We start from the raw sequence: 23,313 nt of genomic DNA, 5'->3' as shown, positions 1-23,313 counted from the left end.
CTGCGAGTGTGATATTCCGTTTATACAACAGTTCGATGGCTTTGACAATGGAGAAATAACAACAGAGAAAAAACAATAGAGTGTATTTAATAACCCTCTTTTGTGCGGAATTTTGCTTCTGCCACGGAATTAAATCTTAAATTGACAGTTTAACAGCTGAGCCCAAACATCTGTTACTAATTCGATAACGTCACTTTAGAACTAGTAACGAAGGAACATTTAGTTGCTTCATTAACAGCTTATTGTATTAAAAATGCTGACTGTAATATGCACAGTCAAGTAGTATGTGAGAAAGATAGACTGAGCGAGTGTGATTACCTGTGTTCAATCTTCAGCTCAATCCCATATTCACAACAAAACATTAGTTTGAATATTCGCTGCGGAAAGCGATCCTTACTTTCCACATTTTCGAAAACAGTTTTAAAACAGACATAATCTTTATTATCAAATCAAATAGTTGAAGTCTTACGTTCTCACCTAAAAAACCTATTAAAACTACATTCCATGGCGCAAAAACAGTATAATTCATAAAGTTATAGTGGATTTGGGTGTCCGCTATGACATTGGCTGTGAGAAATACAGCAAGCGAAGTGATACAAACGGTAGAACAGTTGGAGATCTGTTAACACTGGAAAATCAAACGCCTCAAAAGGCTCTCAGCCAATCAGATTCGAGGACCAGAAAGAACTGTTATATAAAATAAAAAAAATTATCAAATTCTAAATTTGGTAAGAATAAGAAAAAAACTGAAAAAAAAAAAAAATTTCATGCATTTTTTTATTCATGCATTTTAGAGTTAATTTAGATTTCTGGATTGCATTAGTAGAGCAATGCCATATAGTCTCAGTAAAACTTTGGAACCGTGTCATGCAAATCACATTCAACGCTAAGTTTCTGGCCATGTTTGTGCCGCTATCTGATTTGCATGATTCCTTGCAAACTGGGTGCTAAAACAATCCAAACAACATGTGCAAATAAACAATGCTATCAGTGAATTCCCTTAAGAGAGTCTGTCCCAGGTTTATCAATGATCATTTTTCACTCGTAATCTGAAAACCGTACAATCCTGACAGGTTCCTGTTAGTAGATAGAGCTGACAGGACAAGAATCCCAGGAGACATTCAGCAGAGAGGAAAAAAAAAAAACAGGGACACAGTGAGAAGCAAAAATATATGTTTTTGTGCATGAAACACCAGCTTGTTTTGTTCTTGGCTGTTCTTCACAGAGAATTATAGTTCTGGTGGAGGTTGCAGAGATCAGCGGTCACAGACAAAGTCGGGTTTCTTAGTCTTTTACAAAAGTCTACAGATATATATATATATTTTTTTTCAAAGTGAGTAGGGCTCACTGTATGCTGTTCTGGCTGTATTAATAGTCATTTTTAACACTTTTGAAACCACAGAGATAACACCATCATACGATCATCAATGCATGTCCTGTTATCTGATGATTCTGGGATTACTGGACCTGACAAGAGATCCCCCACGAGCTGATCAAGGCTTAGCCACCCACTACACACTCTTCCAGAAGCTTCTGAGGGCTTTGCTCCAAATTACATGCTTAAAGCGAGAGATAAAGGCCAAACCTCCCAACCAGGCTCAGTGGTGTTGATGGCCAGAATGAGGTCATTCCCAAGCCTTGAAGCATACTTCACCAATCTCCATCTAGGGAAACATCTTTCACAATTAAAGACTTCCAATTGTTCTCCCCATCCAGCAGTGGTCAAAAAGATAATTACAGGAGGCAGACAGGTGTTGTAACTCACTTTGCTTCAATGGCTGTAACTGAGTGGTTGCTCTTTTCACTTTGCACACAGATCTGAATCTTTGACATAATATTCCCAGATTTATCTGCTACCAATTAAAGTAGTTTAGAAATCTATACCTACACGCACACTCAAAAAAAAGAAGAAAAAAAAGACAACTGTAAATCAAAGTGAAATAAGAATACAAAAAGTGTCTGAATATGAAGAAACAGTTGAAGCAAACTAACAGCTATGCTATGCTTTTTTCTATTTTCAAACAAAGATTATTGGAGTTTTATAAGAAAATACTACTTCAGCCTTTCTACTTCAATATTTCCCATTTAATTCAATGTGTTACTTCACAGATGTACACTGTTAGACTTTTCTGTAATTTCTACAGTTATTTACCATTTATCAACCAGTATAATACTGTAAATTCTCTTTACAGTTTATAACTGTAATTCCCTTTGCATCATGGGAATTTTCTGTGACATTAAACACCAAATACAGTGATTGCTATTTGGATCGTCAGGATTTGCTTTACGATTTAGATTAGGAACCATAAAGTGCAGGGTTGAAGTTTTGCCCGAGGAGAGTGATCAGCTGACGATGCCGGAGAACATAATAAGAGCTGCGTCCAAGGACAGACACCTTGCGAAGATTTTTTCATCCCCGTGAGTAAGGAAGAGGAAGAACAGCAAACAAGCAAGGTAAATATGTGTGTGACTGCGTGTGCCCGCGGTTGTCCGCACCCCAATTTTATAGGTTAACATTTGTCAGCATTGGCACTAAAAATGAGGTAAACCTAACGTTTTATATATATAAAAAAAAACGTTGTGAGTTGAATTTATTGAATTAACCCCGCTAACAACACGGAACAGTTACGTCGTGTTTTAGCAGGGAAGTTGATTAAAATCATGATTTTTTTCATCGAGAATAGCAGCTTATTAAAACGGAGTTAGTAAATTGACGTTGGCCTAACACAGTTGCGAAATAGCATAGTTTTTTTATACATATTTTATTTTATTTAAACTGTCGTTTTTTGTCATTTTTGACATCTGGGTCGACTGGGTGCTTTACGAACTAGATTAGGAACTAGCAGTGAGTGCAGTCGCAAGTCCAGAGCTCCCGGTTCTGGAGACTTTAACGGTTTCTTGTCAGCATTGGGGCTAAAAACTGAGGTAAACCAAACGTTTTATTTAAAAAAAGACTTTGTGGGTTTATTGAATTACAGATTAAAAGCATTTTTTTAGTATTAGACAGTTAAGCTTAACGTTACATTAAGACGAAGTTAGTTAGTAAATAACGTTGCCCTCTAACTTAGTAGAGTAATAGCATCGTGTTTTTTTTTCCATTTAAACGGTGTTTTTATCCAGAGCTCACGGTTCTGGATTCCCTTAACGGTTTCTTTTCAGCATTGGGGCTAAAAACTGAGGTAAAGTTAACGTAAAAAAAAAGAAAAAAAGAAAAGACGAGTGTAGCCTATTGAATTAGGATTAAAAACCAGATGTTTTTTTTTTCGAGCAAAGTAAATCTTTCATTTAAGGCGAATTAAGCCTAGTCTATGAAATGTTATTTTTAAGCTGCATTTTAAACATGTAGTAATAATAGGTCTTTTTGTGTTTTAAAAACAGCTACAATAAAGGCATCCATCGAGAAAGACATGAGCCTTCCAGCCACACCAAGACTCATAATGCTTGGTAAGAGAAGGTTTTGTGCAATGTTAGTGTACTTAAATGAGTATTTGCCTTTTAAGCATTTGTAATTTTTTTTTTTTTTTTTAGGTCACAATTTTTCTCTTCCACAAAGTGGATGGTAAGCATTGAGGGAAAGGTGGCCTATGTTTTGGATGAGCACCTGGGATGAGCAGATGCCTTTCTGTATTCTTCATCTTCTACGTTTTCAACATTGAATACAAGGGGAGACTGCCTGTGCAACACTGGAACTCATAAAACAGTAAGTACATCTTCATTTCTCCACACTTTGTTTTGTTCTGTTAAATCAAAGTTTAACATGTTTAGTTGTCTGTTTAACTAAATCCCCAAATTATATAGGTTTTTACTTTCTTGTAGCTGTAACTAGCCAGGTACCATTATATTTCATCTGCCAAAATAAACTACAAAATAAAAAATTCCAGAAGATAAAATTATCTTGAGGAATTTAAGTCCTGGACAAACAACATTTTTGGATTGTTTTGGCAGATAAATATAATTTATGAAAACACTTTAGAATGATGGCCTGTCATTTTACGTAACTATGCAGGATTAATAACTAATATGGAAACAAGATTTACTAACCAGTAAGTAATAGTAAAGTAGGACTGGGATATTTTTTATTAGGTAATCAATAATTACTGAATGAGATTGGCCTCATTAAATACTAATAATTATGAAATACCTTTTTACTAAGTTAATTACTAATCACAACCTTACTGTGTCTTAGACGTTATCACTTTTATTTTTTTTTACACTGAATATGGACCAGTGGTTTTGTCTCAGACAAAGGTTAATGTTGTGATTAGTAATTAACTTAGTAGAAAGGTATTTCATAATTATTAGTATTTAATAAGGGCAATCTCATTCAGTAATTATTGATTACCTAATAAAAATATCCCAGTCCTACATTTAAAATTATGTACTGATTAGTTATTCTTTTTTCCATGTAAGTTATTGGTAGTAGCTGTAGTGATACTGTAGAACTACTCATTTGTCATGCTTTACTTCCTGCATTTACCTAGAAAAGGCAGTTCACTCAATAAAAATTAAAATTCAGTCATCATTTAGTAGCCCTCAAGTTGTTCTAAACCAAATGTATTTGTTCCGCTGAATGCAAAATATTATATTTTGAATAATGTTTTTAACCAAACAGTTTTGATGCAGAATTCACTTCCATAGTAGGGAAAAAACAATGGAAGTAAATGGTGCCCCAAAATGAAATAAATGATGACAGAGTTTATTTTTTGGGTGAACTATCTCTTTAATGAAGAACCATTATTCCAAAGTGTTACCAAAAACATTTAAAGCAAAGGCACTGAGGGATAAGAAATCTAAAATGCCTTTTTTTGCTCATGGCTTAAGAAATACAGCACACAGACTCAAAAAATATTTAAGCCTGTTTTTAAGATTCTTTTGTACTTCAATTGTATAGTAAAATTAATTTTCCTTTAAATTTTATTTATATTAAGAATTTGATGTTTTTTTTTCTTACATTCATTGTGTCTTACTTAAAGGTTTTTCTTGAGGATAAACCCAGAGGAGGGAACAAAATGCACCGCCAAAACCGGAGTGAGTCGGAAGACAGGGGAAGTTGTGAAGAGAAAGACAACAGTAATCAACAACAGTGTCATCCTTTCTTCGCCACCTAATGGAGTTTGAGTGGAGAAACTCGGACTAGGTGAGATGCTTCTTAACAGGACATCTACTGTATACAGACACTTTTCAATTTGAGGATACTAATGCAGTTTACTTTTAATTCATCCTGCAATAATGGTTACAATGTTGTTTTTGATTAAATTGAATTGAGGTGATTCAGTAATATGATGATTTTGGAGGATGTAGTTTGTGCTGCTTCTATTATGTACTGACAGTTTTCTATTTAATTATCTATTCTGTTAAGCTAAATAACCGAAACACCTCTCTGTAATATGGAATCAGGTTCAGCATCACTACAAAGAACATTCTTCAAAATATTCATAGCATTGAATCACCACCTCCCTAAAATAGTTTCAACAATCTTCATGATGGCATTGCAGGACTGGATTAAACAGCATTTGTTTTGTTAGTTTACCTCAAAGTGTTAACCAAGTGTATAAAATACTGTTTAACCATATGATGAAATGTAATAGGATTCATTTTTAGGATTTTTAAAATTAAATTCTATCTGTGTAAATGTGCACATTTTATGACTAACTTTGTCATTCTTACCTAAAGGGACTTCTGACAGATTCCTGCCATAATGAAGAATATTCCTGGTTGTTTCAAGACATCAAATGTGCCAGGTTTATTGACTTCCAAAGAAGATGAAAAACTTGAGTACTTATCTACTTTCACAATTTATTGGCTTTGGACATTTAGGTTTTAGTCATGTATATGAGTATTTTACACCAAATTTACAGTATTTTTAAGTGACATATTTCTCATGTATTTTCCTATGAATTTAATACTTTAATGCACATTCAATAATATGTTATTTTGTCAATTCTTTAATTTATTCCTTGTTAATGGATGTAAATGTTAAATCCAGTATACAGACAAAGGACAAAAAAATGTTGCACTGTCCCAGCATTGTATCTTTAACGACAGTTCTTTATGCATAGTCCAGATACTTTGTTTTGTAAATGTGATTTTCTGCAGTGTTTTTGCCATTGAATGTACTCTAATTGCTTTTATACATGTAAATTCATGCTCTATTTTTTTTTTTTTTTTTGAAAATAAGATATGAATTGAGAAAGTTTTAAAATGAACTTTCACACATTTACATTTTTCAAGTTAAAGTATTTGCAATGCTTTAAATAAAGATTTCATGTTTCATAATAATTGTGTCTTTTTGGACTAAATGTCAGGACTTGTGTAGGATAAAAATTATAAAAGTGTAATTTTAATTTAGTAAGAATTAATGATTGATTAGGATTAATGTACTGTTAACCAAGGTGTTTTTACAGTAATGGTAATAATACTGTATTATATGATTACAGAAACATGTAGTTACTGTAAAACATGATTACAGTAACATGTAGTTACTGTAAAACTAAAATGCGGTACCTGTACTGTAAATCTCAAATACAGTAACTTACTGGCAACAGTGTTGCCAGTAAGTTACTGTAAAAAACCCTTGTAAAGTCTAACAGTGTAATTAATTTCCACATAATTATTATGTGAAATTGACAAGCAATTTCTGATTGAAAACTATTAGTAGAAATGTAAAAACTGCAAAAGTAATTTATGGAACTGACTGAAAGGTGTTTAATTTAACCAATATCCAATATCAACCAATAAATATTCAATATCAAACCATTCTAACTATTTGTATATATGCATCAGTTTTATTCAATAACTAAATATTACCTACCCCAAACGTTTAAACAGTGGTGTTAAAATGCATTCAAAACATGCATTCTGTTACAACAAAGTTCAAGTTTAAGCTAGCAAACTTCATATAAACTCTATCATGGACAACAGTTTCTCTCTGGGAATAAGTCTGGTTCTTAAAGTCAGAAAACAATCGGTTTTACTTGACAGTGGCGGCCTGCTGTGAACTGCGGGGAAGGAAAGTGAGAAACGTCTGAGCGCAGCGCTGACCATCCACAACACTCAATGTTACTCTGATCATGGTTCAGCCAAACAAACTACCACACTTCAGAGAAAGGCGAAAGTACCCATTTCTCCCAGTACCCCCCGGGTCTGTGCAAAACAGGCAAAGTGAATAATATTTAAGGAAAAAGAATCATCCGGTGCCTTCAGTCAAATAATGACAGCCACCGTGCTGAAAGGTTGAGAAATTCATGGGTGGGGATGCATTAAAAATCATTACCAAGAAATGTGCAAACTAAGATTATTCGCTGCGGGCAGCCGCTGATTGCTTTGTGGAAGGAGTCTGTGCGGCAAACAAATCAAACTAGAGCTTGAGAGCGAATAAGTTTCCCCTGTGCACAAATCACTAATTACTTATTAATGGCCAGATGAAGAGAGTCTGTGCCTTCAAAGTATACACGTGCCAGCGACCCTGGAGGGGCAAAAGGAAATTGGGAGTAATCGCTCTGTAAACTGTGATGGCAACTAATCAAGTTCTGTGGCTCTTGCAGCCTCCAATCCATCGGTGAAAAGGCCAATTTACAGCCCTTGCTCTAAGGGGACACTGAAAATAAATGCACAGGACCATCTGTGAGACAGATAGAGGCAAACAGTGGATGAGAGAAACACCATTTCAGGAACATCAGGAACAAACACGTAATTCGTCTGTACAGTGAAGGCGATGGAGGGCCTGGGAGATCCGCAGCCACCACTGACGTTCATCGTACAGAAAAGAGCAGGTTATAATAGGGATGCACAATAGATCGGGAACATATCCGTTAATGCATTGTTCAATATTAGACTTTTTTACAGTTAAATATCTAACACCCTTAGAGATAAATGCCTTTAAAAACAATCTTAAATGTAATCTTTGAGAAGGATTTCTCAAAATAGAAATACAAATTTCACTGCTCTGCACTTTACTCACAGAAGATTTTAGTTTTTAGCATCTCATTTTTAATTTACATAGACAAAATAGTGCATAATTTGGCTATCAGTCATAACAAAAATAATTATCTTTATCAGCCAGAATATTAGTATGGGTGAAGTCCTAGCTAGTAGTTGACCAAAATATCGCCAAGGCAGATATATCGGTCATTTTTCAAATATTGGCATTGGCTGATAAGTTTTCCTGTTTGGCTCATGCGCTCAAGGCGGGATTTTTATTTTGATGGCACTGCCACAGTGTGCTCACATTCTCCCTCTTTTTCGCTGCTGCCATTAAAGTTCCCCTGTAGTCAAAAATGTACTCTTAAAAACTCATCTTCAATCATCAAAATTACATATTTTTAAAAAAAAATTCTTGTGAACATAATTTTCTCAGGCCATAAGATAGCTTGAATATTACTCTTACTCTTGAATATTAAACTATTGAATATTACTACACCCTTGCCTCATTTACTATATGCGGATCTATGAATTAGCAAATCAGCCCCACCTCCACTCAGTCACACCAGCCAGGGCCTCCTGATCCACAGATAATGAAACTATGTTTTTACTAGCAGACAACTTCACTGGATACTGTAACAGTTGTTAAAGTTACTTGACGATATTGTGTCGAATGCAGACAAGTTTGTGATTCTTAATTTGCCCTGCAGGCAATGCAACACTGTTGCCATGGGTTATTATTTAAGTTAGCGGTGCTAAATTCACATTAAACAGCTTCATTCTTTTTTTGCTCCATTTTATTTTTGGTTTCATGCTGGTAATTGGTACGTATATTTTGTATGTAATCTCTTTCTATGATCTGTGCGCACCGCATTTGTATAAATAGAGAGAGTGATATGCTAATGACAGGAATATATCCCTTTATGTGATTGGTTATTTAATTTTGTGACGTAGCAAACTGAGCTCTGTTTCAAACCACGTTTCTGGGACTGTCATTGGGAAACTACAGTTTTAAGGAGAAAATACTCAGCAATGGTGTTGAATAATGTATTAGTGCATGGTTTGTCTAAAAGCAAATTACCACATAGACAAATAAACAACATAAAAAAACCTTGATTTTTTAGAACGGATATATTATATCAGAACATAATTATTATATGCATAAATGTGTTCACCACCCACAGTATGCCATATCAAAGTGACTGAATTATTAACCAAAGGACAATGGGTCTACAAAATTGCTGTACTTGAGTAGAAGTGTGAAAAATGTATTATGGGTGGCCTTTAAATCAGCCTGTTTAAACATAAATCGTTTGCTTATTCAAAAGGGAAGTCAATAAATAATGTGACCACAAGGCTATTAAAGTAAAATGCAATAATTATATTCACCGTCATTGATTTATTTGACACACCTTCAAATTCAAGACAAGCAGATTCATGTTTATGGACCAGTCAAATGACAGAGCCAATCAGCTTTTGGTCATTTGTACTCATCAGAATGGTGTATATGCAACTGGACTAAAATTGGACAAGGAAAAATATATTGGCTATAGCAAAATAAGAAATGGTCCATAAGGAATAATTATTCATTTGCATGCATTAGCATATATTCCACTGGGACATGCAGAAACTTGTAAGATTGTTTAGTCAAAATTACAATACAGCAGGGGCTATTTATCTTTTGAGAGGTTGTTAATTTGTTTGTGAGGGAAGCGCGTTTCCATTTGCATTATGAATCAGGTATAAATCCCATCTCTACATGTTACTGATCTCCAAACCACTAATGAGGTAAAAAGCAAGGAAGTGCAAGCTCCAAACACACGACACTGGCCTGAGAATTAAAATGAGAAATTTAAGAGCGTGTTCATCACCAATAAACATTATAATCTTACATTCATGATTTCTATTCTCAGAGAAAGATGAAAAATATTGGCCGGTGGGAATGGTAAAGAACGGCTGTAAAATTTAATCTATAAATCTAGTTTAAAAATAGCTGCTTCTTTGTTTCAGAGCGTCTTCGTGATTTCTCTCACAAGAGGCCAGAAAGTGGAAAATAGAAAACACAAATGAAAAGCTTCACATGCATGGGTGAACTTCTTTAAAATATTTAATTTCTATTATAATAAATACAACTGAAATGTTATTTTAAAAATGTTAAACTTTATTTGAGTAATACTTTTACTCAATTATCATACGTATTATTTAATCTATTTAAAAAAAAGAAAATGTATATATTTATCTAAATGTATCTATTTCAGCATATTAATTTATTTGTAGATTTTCATGCAAAAAAAACTTCAAATCTCAGTCCTACAGTGTAGGGTGATTTCATTGAACACTGTGCTGGAGGAAGTCTGACAGTCAGATGCGATTCTCACGAGCTGTTCTGTTTTACCCTGATTGTGTTAGGCAGGGAAAAGCTGATCACAGAGCATTTTTATCCCTAGGCTGATGATAAGATGAGGAGATCTGGCTCCAAGAACGCCAGCGTCACAACTGGTCTGAACCATGTGCCGCCGCCCAATGTAACCTCCTCCCCTCCCCCTCGAGCACCTACACAACACATCAACAGCCAGGGACCCTAGAGAAACAGCCCTATCAGCAGCGCTCAGCTGGTCACTATTTAAAAAAACTGTTTGGTTGGAACCCGGAGCGCAGCCCAAGCTGAGAACAGAGCTGTGCCTATCTCCAGGGGTTGAGGGGACTTGGAGCCATCACAAAGACTTTAAGGCATCAAGTGGAGAAAGGCAAAAAGAAAAAGAAAAAAACCGTTTATAGGATCTTATCACCAGTCTTTATGAACACAGGAGGAACTACAGAGAAATCAACATCACTGAACAGTTTCCCAAAGCACTACGTCACCCAAGACATCACAGATTTACTTGCTATTGAGGACTAAACTTTTTCTTTCCGCATTAATTAAAACTGGCCTGATAACTCTATTAGAAACTGCTGTTTCTAATGTTAGAGCACCCTTGGAGAACATTTCCGAAAACAACGCATCTGCCAGGAGCTTCTTCATTTCTGTCTACATCAAAGGCAATTAATTTCTGAGCTTTTTATTTCTGCATGCTAAGCTTCATTCGTTGTTCTAGTAGACACCCACTTTTCGCAAACAAATTAGAGAGGAGCAAAACTGGATCGTATCGAGACCGGAACACTTAAAGTCCGTTAATCACGCATGAGATAGTGGCCAAGGCTGTTAGTGTATAACTCAAACCAAGAGTTTAGATATCAGGCGTGAGAGAATACAAACAGGAATGAACATTAATTTCTCTCACGGTCATTTACTCACTTGCACAGAATGTCTTTAGTCGCTTCATCAAATCCGCTTGTTCTAATTAGAGCTCAACACTCAATGAATCAATAAAGAATTTTCTCACTTTTGCACACTGGGTTGTTAGGAAATATCTTTCAAACAGTTCATCTTGTGCAGTCTGCACATCTCTTAATAATTAATTTGTATTTAGTTGCATTATACTAATTAAGAGTTAAATCTACTAATTGAGAGTTAATTAGTTATTGTTTTGAAAGGGTAGTCTCACGAATTGCCTTTGGGCTATGTAGACTTCACATAATGAATGTCAAGGTAAACTTTTAAATGTGTTTTGGGTGAACTATCCCTTTAAGATTATGAATGTACCCGATGATGTCAAAGACTGTGTGATTGTGGCATTTTGATGTAAACAACATGGTAGAAGCCAGTCAACATGGACAGGTTGAATGACATGTCCTCATCTTTGAAAACCATGAACAAAGCTTCACAAGGTATAAGGAAACACAATCCAGGCTACATTTTGGGAACATTTTTGAAAAAATTATTTCTAGGCTTTTCCAATCATTTGTAAAGAATAACTGGTGAAGTAAAGGCTTTTAAAGTCTTCTAAGGAACACAGCTACTATACAGAGAGTATTTTGTAGTCAAATGAATGACTAGAATAAATGAAAGTAGTATAGAAATTCCTTGTATTTTCCATGACCTTTTCAGATTCTATTAATTTGTGAAACTTTCTGAGGCCTGGATATAACACTTTTGAAATTACCAGAAACCTCAGGACTGCGGGAATCGCACAGTAAAACTTGCACTGATGATAAACGTGCTATGTGCTGACAACGGTGAATTTGGAGAGCATGAAATCATCCAAATTCAAGGGCCATGCAGAAAATTGTCAATTTATCTATTCAGCCTACCTTAGAAACAGCATGCCTACTCAAACTGAGTGGGCATGTTCTTGAGCCAAGTGAATTTTGAATACACCTTCCAAAAACTAAAAAAAAAATAAAAAGTTTTACTCTTGATTATTTAATTTTCATGGTATTTGCTGGTAAAGTATTAGCAATGCTGCAAATAATTTTGGGCACTGGGTGAACAGTTGGGGGCAAAAAAATTATTTTTTCAAATTTACTTTTGTTTAATTATCAAAATGTCAGATCTGCTCTTTTCCGTTAAATAAAGTATCACTATAAAAGTACTATAAGAGTTGGTCACTCACCTTAAAGTGAAGATCTCTACTGATGAAAGGGTGGAGACTGCTAGGAAGGCTGATACGGTCTCCCTCTGCCTGATGGGTCTGGAGGGAACCATCACCACAAAGTTACTGTCCAAACGCAGTTCAGAGAGCGGTTGGAATAGGCGTACGCTGCCAATCCTGCGCATAGGTGTGGGCCCTGAGAAGTACCCGGCAGGGCCCAGCTGTCCAGTGCGGATGGAATTAGTCTTGCGGGAGTCTTCCGAGCTGCATTCCCCAGTGTCGGTGGACTGTAGCATGTAATACAGCTCCACAGGAGTGCCTTCAACCAGCTCGGGAGATCTCTGTCGACCTGGTATGACACTAGGGGGACTGAACCAGCTAGGCAGGGGCTCCAGTTCAGCCACGCACAGTCCGAGTTCCCCTTTTAGACGACAGGTGCCCCGTACCTCTTGGGTTTCGTGGAAGGCAAACATCCTGACACACGGCAACTTGTCCACAGCACTGTAGTCATCCCAGTCCCGGCCCACAACATAGAAGAGAACCTGAACCTTTGGCCAGCTTGGATGGATTCGCTCACTAATAATAAAAGTCTGCACTTTCCAGTTAAAACTAAAGAGAGGAGAGGAAGTGGAGGATGGTGACGTGGATGAGGGGTTGTTGAAAAGTCCCGGGCCCAGAAGCTCCGCAGGCACAGGTTGTTCTACATACAGTGGCCCGTAACTGGCATTGACCGACGGCGTCTTTCTGGATTGTTGGATGAAGAAAAGTTCTGTACGAACCTGCAGGCTGGAGTTCCTCATGATGTCCTGGTTGGCCTCCTTCAGGAAGAAGGCAGACTCTGCGTTCAGCACCTGGTATCGGACTGGAAGATAAGTTGGGATGGCACCAAATCTCTGCAGTCCTTCCATCAGCATCCGACTGTCGATGACTGACAAATAACAGAGAAGACAAAAAAGACATTATTCATCCATCTATCAGACCTCTAAGCCCGACCTAGCTACTTGCATGCTCTTACATGCTATGCTCTTAAGTAAGAGTCATTTGTCTCCCGCCCCATTCTGAAATCCCATCTCCAGGCAACTGGACTCTTTTATTGAATGCCTTCAACCAGCAGTTCACTACAGATATTTGGGGTGATGGAAGGACCCAAGAGTCTCCATTGATTTTGCGTCACAACACTGGTCTGAGAGAAACAGATGCTGGAGATTTGTGACAGCTGGTGGCAGACAAATGCTATTGGTGCTTAAGGCAGACACTACAGCACAGCAGGAGGATGCTTATATACCATTGTGTAACATGAAGTATTTTATGGTTTGTTTAAAGGTTTTGCCTGTGCAATATAGATTGAGTCTAGGGATATGTTCTACTGCATTTTTACACATTGAGTTAATTTTGTTTTATTATTCTTTTAATGTAAATCACCCATAATAAATCAAATCATCTCATGAATATTGAGTTAATATAGTGGAATCAGTTTGTTTTGTTTCATGGGAGCCAGATATTGAGAAGAGTAATGCAAAGTGTCAGTGAAGAATGGTGGGAGAAAAAGTTTACTCAAAGACTATTTTCCTGTGGGACTAAAACATTATTCTTTTTGGCAGCAATAAAAAAGGAGAGAGAAAGATAAAGAGTAAAGACTTGAAAGAAAAAAGTAATCAGAGAAATAAAGCACAAAGGGCGCACTGAATGCGGTGCTACACCAAACTGATTAACTTAAGTTACATTTTCATTTCTTAAAAAAAAGAAAAAATTCACTGAATCGCAGACACTGTGTCTTTCATTAGGAAACAAGAAGAATATAACAAGTCTAGTCATTTGGAAGAATCAGATGGGCATTTTTACAGGAATATGGCAGTAAACCAGCAATTTTTTCTCTCTAAAACAAAATGTTTAGCCAAAATATTATGTGGACCATGTGTACTGAAAATTACAGTGAAACTTCTAGTGAACCTTTGTTCAAACTTAATGAAATCAAGAAAACAAGTGCGATTAAAAAAAGAAGAAATAAAGGACACACAACAATGCTAAAGCTGAGGCCAACTATGATTAGCAAATTATGGCAGATAATAGATAAATTATATTATATACAGATACATTTGACAAATGTACATGATACTTAAATATTTTGGCAACAGATAAAAACAAATCATGATCAATTGGATACAGGCTAATAAAAATAGTATGATATTCTGGCATGAAATTCAAGCATTTACAACATTTTAGATCATCAAATATTAAATATATTACAATATAATAATTCTCTAATTCTCTCTATTTCTCTTACACTGATCAAAATTATAAACGCCACACTTTTATTTTTTCCCCCATTTTTCATGAGCTGAATTCAAGGGTCTAACACTTTTTCTATGTACACAAAAGCCCTATTTCTCTCAAATATATCTAGAAAAATCTGTCTAAATCTTTGTTAGTGAGCACTTCTCCTTTGCTGAGATAATCCATCCACCTCACAGGTGTGGCATATCAAGATGCTGATTAGATAGCATGATTATTGCACAAGTGTACCTTAGGCTAGCCACAATAAAAGGCCACTCTAAAATGTGCAGTTTTAGCACATAACACAATGTCACAGATGTCGCAAGTTTTGAGGGAGGAATGTACACCATGCTGACTGGAGGAATGTACACCAGAGCTGTTGCCCGTGAATTGAATGTTCATTTCTCTACCATAAGCCGTCTCCAAAGGCATTTCAGAAAATTTGGTAGTACATCCAAGGGGCCTCACAACCGCAGACAACGTGTAACCACACCAGCCCAGGACCTCCATATCCAGCATCTTCACTTTTTAAGATCATCTGAGACTAGCCACCTGGATAGCTGCTGCAACAATCGGTTTGCATAACCAAAGAATTTCTGCACAAACCGTCAGAAACCCTCTCATGGAAGCTTGTCTGCATGCTTGTCATCCTCATCGGGGTCTCGACTTGACTGCAGTTCATGGAGACGTGTTCTCTAATCGATGAATCCCGGTTTTTACTGTATGGCAGATGGGCAGATGGCAGACAGTGTGTATGGCATCGTGTGGGTGAGCAGTTTGATGATGTCAACGTTGTGTATCGAGTGGCCCATGGTGGAGGTGTGGTTTTGGTTTGGGCACAAAAGTGTTGTATTTATAATTTTGTTCAGTGTGTGTGTGTGTGTGTGTGTGTGTGTGTGTATGTATATATATATATATATATATATATATATATATATATATATATATATATATATATATATATATATATATATATATATATATATATATATATATAGCGAGAGAGAGAGAGAGAGAGAGAGAGAGAGAGAAACTGTGGCTGTATATAGCAGAAGGAAGGGAGCAAACAAAAAAGAGACACTTTGACTTCATAAGCAGTCAGTAGCAGAACATACATGCTACCCTTGTCCTCAGAGAAAATTTAGAAAATTACAAGTGAGATGGCAAGCTTGTAGTGACTTATCTAATCACTTCACAGCGATGTTGCTCGAACCCACATCAGTATACTATAGAAGAGCCAACCACACACATTATGCAAGAACAGATTTTGAAATCAAAATCTCGGTGCTCTAAGCATGCAGAAAAAAAAAAACTAAAATAACTTGAAAATCCATTCATAACTGAGTGATAAAAGAGGAAACGTGTTACACTGTTTCATCTCTGCTGGATCAGTTGAAGCTCTCCTCTTTTTCTCTAAAATTAGCATATGTTCATCTTAAACTGTATTCAAGGCTTAATTAGCAGGTGAGCCAAGATAATTTGCTGGTGTTAAAATGATAGTGTATGAGTACAATTTTGATACAGCTCGGAGTATTTTAAGACTGTTGTCTCAGTGAAAAACATGTAACAGCCCTTATAACAATTGGCTGAGCAATCAGGTTTACAATTGTACCAGACTGTGATAGTTTGGCAATTTGAAGTGAATTCATGCATTTAAAAAAAGTGACATTCAAGCTTCTGTCATCATTCTTTAGAGAACAGACAGCCTTACAAATGCTTAATTCTTACTCAAAGAACATTCTGAGTTATTGCATGACAGCTAGTTTTACTCTATAATTAAAAAAAACATTTAAAAAAAAGGTGGTGTTTCGTTTAGTAATTAATTAGGATACAGACCAGACAATAATATTCTAGCATGAAAAAGGTTTATAACTACCTCTCTTTTTAATGATTAATGTGTGGGAAGAGATCATTCTTCATTTGAGTTGGTATCTAATTTTCTAAAAGGCCTAGGGTTTTCTTTTATGGTTACATTATTCTTCATAAGCAGACTCTGGTTAGAAGAAGATAAAAGAATTAAAGACTGAACTCTTTCGAATACCCAATGAATTTTTTTTAGTGAATCTACACCACTACCTTGATTTGTCTGCATCAATATAGTAAGAGTTTGATGGCTTAGACGAGACTCTGCGTAACTGAAATATATGCTGACAATGGCACATAAGCGCATGGTACAGTAAGTGGTGATTTGGGAGCTGTTAACTAATTTAAGTTATGCTCTACCATGGAAATCTGTCCTAACTTCAGATTCTGGCCTTCAGGGAAAGTCAACATAGTAAGGTTTTTGGGCATCATAATTGGATTGCCCTTGGGCCATTTTCTTAACTGCCATTATTAAAACGTGTATAATCTTATTATAAGTGAAGTGGGAGCTGCATGGGATAGTGGCCAACTGCTGAGCTGATAGATAACATTAATAATGGTAATAGTTCAGAGTGCCCACACTGCATACATTAAATGAGTAGGTAGCGTTCCATTCCTGAGGTTAGCACCAGCACTTGAAAGCAAGTAGGACACATCTTTCAATGGTAGCCACTTAATAGAAAGATAATCAATAAGACAAAACATATCTTAGTTCACTTGAAAAAATGAGAGAAAATGAGGTGTTTAGACTGCGCAGACATGGATGTCCCAGACACAGTACAGTCTGGCACTTAAAAAAAGAAAAAATAATACTTAATGTAATGAACTTTCAAGTTTTTAACAGATAAAGGCCTAGAGTCAAAAGGTTTTGGAAGCAAAGAATGGTCTCATTCCTCATTTATGCAGAAACAACTTACAAACTTACAAAAAACGGGAATATTGTGATAAAAAATTTGTCATATTTTATTAAAATGAATACAAAATTAAACCAAAAACCCTCAAATTAGCTGAAAATGAAAGTAAATAGTATATCGTATTGCCAGATTCTTGCCAATACACAGCCGTAATCGTTATCCAGAACTAGCAGGATTCTTGACTCATTCTTCCCACTGGTCGATCTTTTGCGCCTAACTTTCTCAGTTGCATGCACACGAGCACATAATTTGGTCTCAATTTTTTTTTTCTTCAACATCAGATTTATCAATGAATGCTGATTAACTTTTATCATAGTCTATAGTTATTAGGTAACAAAAGTGTTCAACATTCAACCCATTCTTTTTCATCAGTATTATTTGCGATAAAATTTTAAACAGGAGTTTTTTCTGTGTTATAAACCGAGTTTTGGGCACTTTTAATTTCACTTTCAAATTCGTCATCTTTGTGTTTGACAATATATCGACACCTTTCACTTTTTAAGACTAAAACAAAAGATGAATTCGTTGTTATTCTTAATTAAAAAGCACAACAACAATAAAACAGTAGGCTATAATGACAAATTAGATTACGTAACATTTATTAACAATATCAAATAAGATGAGGCATGGCATACACCACATGCTATTACATATTATCTACCAGCTTTTAACAAAAGAATGTTCAGCAAACACTAAGGAATCAAATAAATGTAAAAAATAGATTATTTTTATATGATCAACCCTTACCCATTGTAAAACCACTGTAATGCATTGCCACCCATGTATTATAGTCATAATCTAAAGATTTAACTTGGTTTAGATTGTGTTGCTGATTACAATTTTAGCCATGCAATTTGTAGTCCGTACTGGATTTACATTTCAGAAGTAACTCCACACTACACATAATCACATGCTAAGTTAGAACAAGACAGAGACAGGGAGGAAGACAGAAAAGGCACCAGCTATCTGGGCATCGAGCACACGCATTGATTGCATCAGTATTTTGGAGTAGGAATCTCAGCATGTAAACCTCGTCTGAGAGAAGTCTGTTGAGCAAAGGGAGAAAATTCAGCTGATTTCAAATGTTGGGAGTTATGAAGCAAGCAGAGGGAAAAATGAAAGATTCTGAGTCTATGGAGAGGATGCCACTGACAGACATATTGAAAAAAAAAATAGCTTCTGTCACATATTTGAATAGGTAGTCTTTCCTCGCCATCATTAAGGTAAAAAAAAAAAGACATGTTGTTGATTTTAGAACTAGGTAAAATTGCACCATCCACTTCAGAGCTACTTGACATGGCTTGTATATACAGAGTAAATTAACCTCAATTGCTCTGTTGACATCAGCACGATTGCTAGTTGTGATCAGGCTACGATCAGCCTCGACTGAGCTCCAAAAATAATAGCTGTTTAGTCATGATGTCGGTTTGTAGGCCAACCCAGAGGGCTGATACACCGTGGGTCCCATCGGGAATTTCAATTAGGTTTTTAGAATAGCAGATTTCAATTTATGAGTAAAATAAGGTCTATAATTTAAAGATCTCAAACTACTGAATGGCAGCATAAGTGGTAGAAGAAAATGTTTAAACCTCTTAAAGATCTTATTTTACTTAAAATCAGTCGAGACTCTAAAAATATATTCAGAAAGTTTCCGATCTAAAAACTGAACAGCCTTATTGCTTTCTGGGAAATTCTATAAATCCATCTTTCCTCTTTTCCCCATTCAAAAATTAGGCATGACACATTACCATTTTCCATAATGATAATGAAGAAATTTTCAGAGACCCACTAATGGCAGGAAACTCTTGATCTGCATTTGTCATGCCTGGCCACAGAAATATCTTCTCAAATCTGCCCAACGTCACTTCAATAAAACATAAGCAATTGTGCACTAAGGCTTACAGGAAACCTGTGCCCCTTACGAAACATCTAAACAAACCGAAGAGGTCAAAAACATAAGCAACGATGCGTTTGAGTCCAGAGTGGGCTTTTTATGATTACATTATTGCTATCTATTGCTTATTGAGCTTGAGTGTACTGCTGTGAGGGCTGAAAAAGACTTTGGAATTGGCTCTGGAAGACTGATGGCTCACTAGATTTGCCAGGGCATGAGGGAAGGAGGAAAATCCACTGGTTCGAGCACCTCAGAGTGCCTGTTATACTAACCACATCTCCTGCTGTTGCACTTTGGGAGAGCTGGACTTTTTTATTTCAGGGTAACAGGCTTTGAGGATTGGTTTGTCTGGTGAGATTTTTAGCCATTCCAACTCTCTCCCAATCACCAGCATTTGCAATCTCAGCTCGATTCTGTAGCCCTTGACTAACAGATTCAGTCTGATACAGAGCCCAGAATCGATGAATTATAGGAGAGCGTGCTTAAAAGGGAAGCAGGCACCCTGTCAAACAGGACGACTTGGAGAATGATGTAATGATATGCAGGTACGTTCTCATTTAGAGTCATACCTCCGGGGATCACATCTCCTCGACAAATGAAAAATAAGTGAGAACAGAGGCTGGTGGGAGGAAGTCAAATGAAAATATGAGTGATGGCTCGGATTATTAGAATCCAAAGCCTTCAACAATGAAAAAATGACAACCACAAACCAGCATGAAAATATATGAGCTTCTTTCAAATTTGCATATTTTGTTATCTTTCCCCCTATGGTGCTTTTGTTTTTGCTTTTTAGGCAAATAGTTGTCAGGGAAACAATCCATTGACTATGACCAATTTGGCCAATGGCAGCTGATGGTGTTTCAGGGCTTTATTCTGTTTGGCTATTGGCAGTGAGTCTAGGCAGGCTGGAGTTAACAGCAAACATGATAAACACAGGCGAGAGCTCCTAAATATGATTATTTATTTGACTTAAATAGAATGGATAAACAGACTGTGGATGTGCTTAACATAACTCCATAAAATATATAAATATAGCTCCCAACAACATTCAATTTAGCCTCAGTTTTAAAGCAACATCTTTACTAGAGAAAATATTAATATTTGTGCCAACTGGGAACAGCTTGGCAGACCCTTGAAATGGTTTGACGACTGCGTTTTTATTTCCTGGAATATTTCTTATTGAAACAGAGGCCGGGATGTATTGAATAGTCTGTTCTCTCTGTAAATATTCAATGGATTTGATCATATTTGAAATATGGTCATATTATCCCAATTTTACAGTCTTGGCACTAGCTACCTATTAAGTTCTGTATCAGTTACAAAATATTATTACTTACCTATAAGGCCCTTAATGGTTTAGCTCCTGCGTACCTGACTAGTCTTCTACCACACTACCACGCAATACAAATAAACCTGAATTGAACTGAATTGAAATGAATTTAGTTTACAGCTGAGTAAAACTGTGATTTGCAGCTTGCTATTGCTATACACTATAGCAGGTAGCAAGGAGATCTAAAATACCTGGAGAAAGCGCTCTTTTAGTATTCCCATTCATCTCAAAGACAGCTGTCACACAGGATTCAGTCCCCCACAGATGGAAGTCTTATATTTAAGAACAATTAAAAAAAGTAAAACAGTCAGTTTCCTGAATTGAAAATCACAATCATTTCTGAATGATAATTTATGGGGAGTTACAAAGCTGTTAATCCATGATATATGTTTTTGTTGTAGCTGTCAATCTGCATGATTTCGTTTTATATATATATATATATATATATATATATATATAAAAGTAAAAAAAAAAACTTTTGTAAGACAATTATATATATATTAAGAAAGAACTTTAAAAAGGTACTTTATTCAGTGCCTGATAAGAAATCTGACAAAACCACTTTATGTTTCCTTAACTTTGTAAATATGCCAATTAAAGTATTTTAAATTGTCAAATATATTATAACGAAATAAATTAATGATGCTGAAATTATGCTACCTTTGCAAAATCCCCCAGTGTGTGCAAAATATCCAGTGTAGTTCAGTCTAAAACTCATAACACTGTTTTTGTAAACTAAAATAAATCTGTACTAAAAGTATTGAAATTAAAATTTTAAAAAGGAGTAACTATAATAAAATATTAAAACAATAATAAATAATTAAATAACAGCCTACTAAAATAATGGTATTAATGCTGCTAACTGATAACACAAATATATTACTACTGCTACAAAAAAAAAAGCTCCCAGCAGGCACACATTGTCATAAGCTTTTTGGTTATATTTCAGTTGCGACTTCGGGTGACCAAAATTCAATGTCAGTTGAATTTTCTAATGTCAATGTTAATTAAATGTCCAATACAGACTTCAGTTGACATTGATATTTGTTGTTTTCAGGTTTTATAACCAAAATCCAACATCAATCAATCTTCATTCTCAACCAAAATGCAACATCTGTCCGACATCATGTACTGCAAGGAGTAAGAAAGATCATTTTATTTGACAAAAAAAAAAAATCTATATGTTAATGCGTACATATAGATGTCCTCAAAGCTAACACATATGGAACCCCAATTTAGAATTCATAAGGTTCTAAAGTTAAAAGCCATTACACAAAACTATGGCTACTAATTAATCAGACATGGTGTTCCATTCAAAATATATAAATAAATAAAAATACTTGTATAATGAAAGCTCACCACCGTGTTGGCCAGACTCCAGTTCGTGGGCATGAGCATGTGGCAGAGAGACTGTATCTCTTAAACGACACTGTTGACAGGTCTTTGAATGCATTCAGAATGCACTGTGGATATTTAGTGCCAATAAAACCCCAACTCAGATTTATGCATGGCAAGATGGCATTTAATTGCACTGAACATTTTTTGATCTCGATGAAGAAACCACATGGGTTTTAGAGTGTTCAATTGAAAACGCTTTAATCACGATCAGCATGGCAGCCAAGTTCAATCCAAATTCAATCCATACGAATTTAATCCGGTGCTGGCAGTAACTAGTACACGTTCCAGTGACACAAACTATACTACACTTTTCAGTAGCGTGACAGAAGCACAGCTGGTTTCATAATAGTGCTGCTTTAATATCCCACATGTAACAGTATAATGTGACAAAACACTAGACAATCATCAAATGTACTGTTCTAAATTGTTGTAGAACTGAGTTCCAGGCTTTAGGGCTTCTGGGTTGTAAAAGTGTTTGCCACAGCTCAAAGTTCACAAACCCGTGTCACCCAAGAAGCAACCAAACAATACTGCACACTGTTTGTATACAAAAGCATGCCACATCTTTTTTTAGCTTGAAGCAAACATGTTAAACCAGATGTCAAATATATAGAGTAAAAAAGGACGCAGAGGAACTTGTTCGCTAAGGAGGGGTTGGATTGCAGTGAATTGCATGGCCGTTCAATTGGAAATGTGTATAAATACTGTATGCAGTGCTGTAGTTGGATACTTCTCCAGCTCTAATGCCCACAAGTGGAGCACTGCAGTGTTTAGTCAGACAAATAACAGACAAAGACTGTGAAAAATGAGTTTGACTAGAGCAAACAGAGTTTATTGATGACTCTGAGAGTCTCAGAGCAATAACCATCACAAATATTCATAACAGTAGTCAGTAATTATGGGTTTTTAATTATGATTCTTTAAAATTCACATTTAGACCCATGTAACAGGGTATGTTTGTACTGAAAAGAATGACAATGACTTTGTTTGAATATGGTTATTATAGCAAAGTGGCTGGTTAAAGTGAATTATGTGACATGCCAAAACTATACTATACTATAACTTTTTATATGTAGAACCAATTAATAAAATTACGCAACAAATTATTTTTCATGGCCACAATAAATACATTTTTGTCCACATATGATGTGAGAGGCTCTGTGGATTACATGAATAATGCGAAATTTAAAAAGACAGTACACCTAAAAAGTGTGTTATAATTTACTCTGAACACCTTCTGTTGATCAC

The 23,313-nt window shown here is 35.8% G+C and overlaps 2 protein-coding genes and 1 long non-coding RNA gene across 4 annotated transcripts in view; 1 reads left to right on the top strand and 2 right to left on the bottom strand.

Moving 5' to 3' along the window:
* Window positions 1-23,313, bottom strand: part of LOC113038752 (mitotic-spindle organizing protein 2) — a 1,160,083-nt gene that overhangs the window by 246,058 nt on the left and 890,712 nt on the right. The window lies entirely within an intron of this gene.
* Window positions 1-23,313, bottom strand: part of LOC113038712 (transmembrane protein 132C-like) — a 120,090-nt gene that overhangs the window by 73,485 nt on the left and 23,292 nt on the right. The window contains exon 3 of the mRNA XM_026196332.1: window positions 12,414-13,320. Within this exon, the coding sequence (XP_026052117.1) occupies window positions 12,414-13,320 (907 nt within the window). The remainder of the gene's footprint in view (window positions 1-12,413; window positions 13,321-23,313) is intronic.
* Window positions 2,119-5,113, top strand: LOC113038759 (uncharacterized). Its single transcript, XR_003274811.1, has 4 exons — window positions 2,119-2,454; window positions 3,379-3,444; window positions 3,529-3,700; window positions 4,974-5,113. It is a non-coding gene; the product is annotated as an uncharacterized LOC113038759 (long non-coding RNA).

Source organism: Carassius auratus, chromosome 21, assembly GCF_003368295.1.
Source record: "Carassius auratus strain Wakin chromosome 21, ASM336829v1, whole genome shotgun sequence".
Lineage (NCBI taxonomy): Eukaryota > Metazoa > Chordata > Actinopteri > Cypriniformes > Cyprinidae > Carassius > Carassius auratus.
Note: the sequence above shows the minus strand (reverse complement) of the source record. Positions and strands in the feature narration are given on the sequence as shown.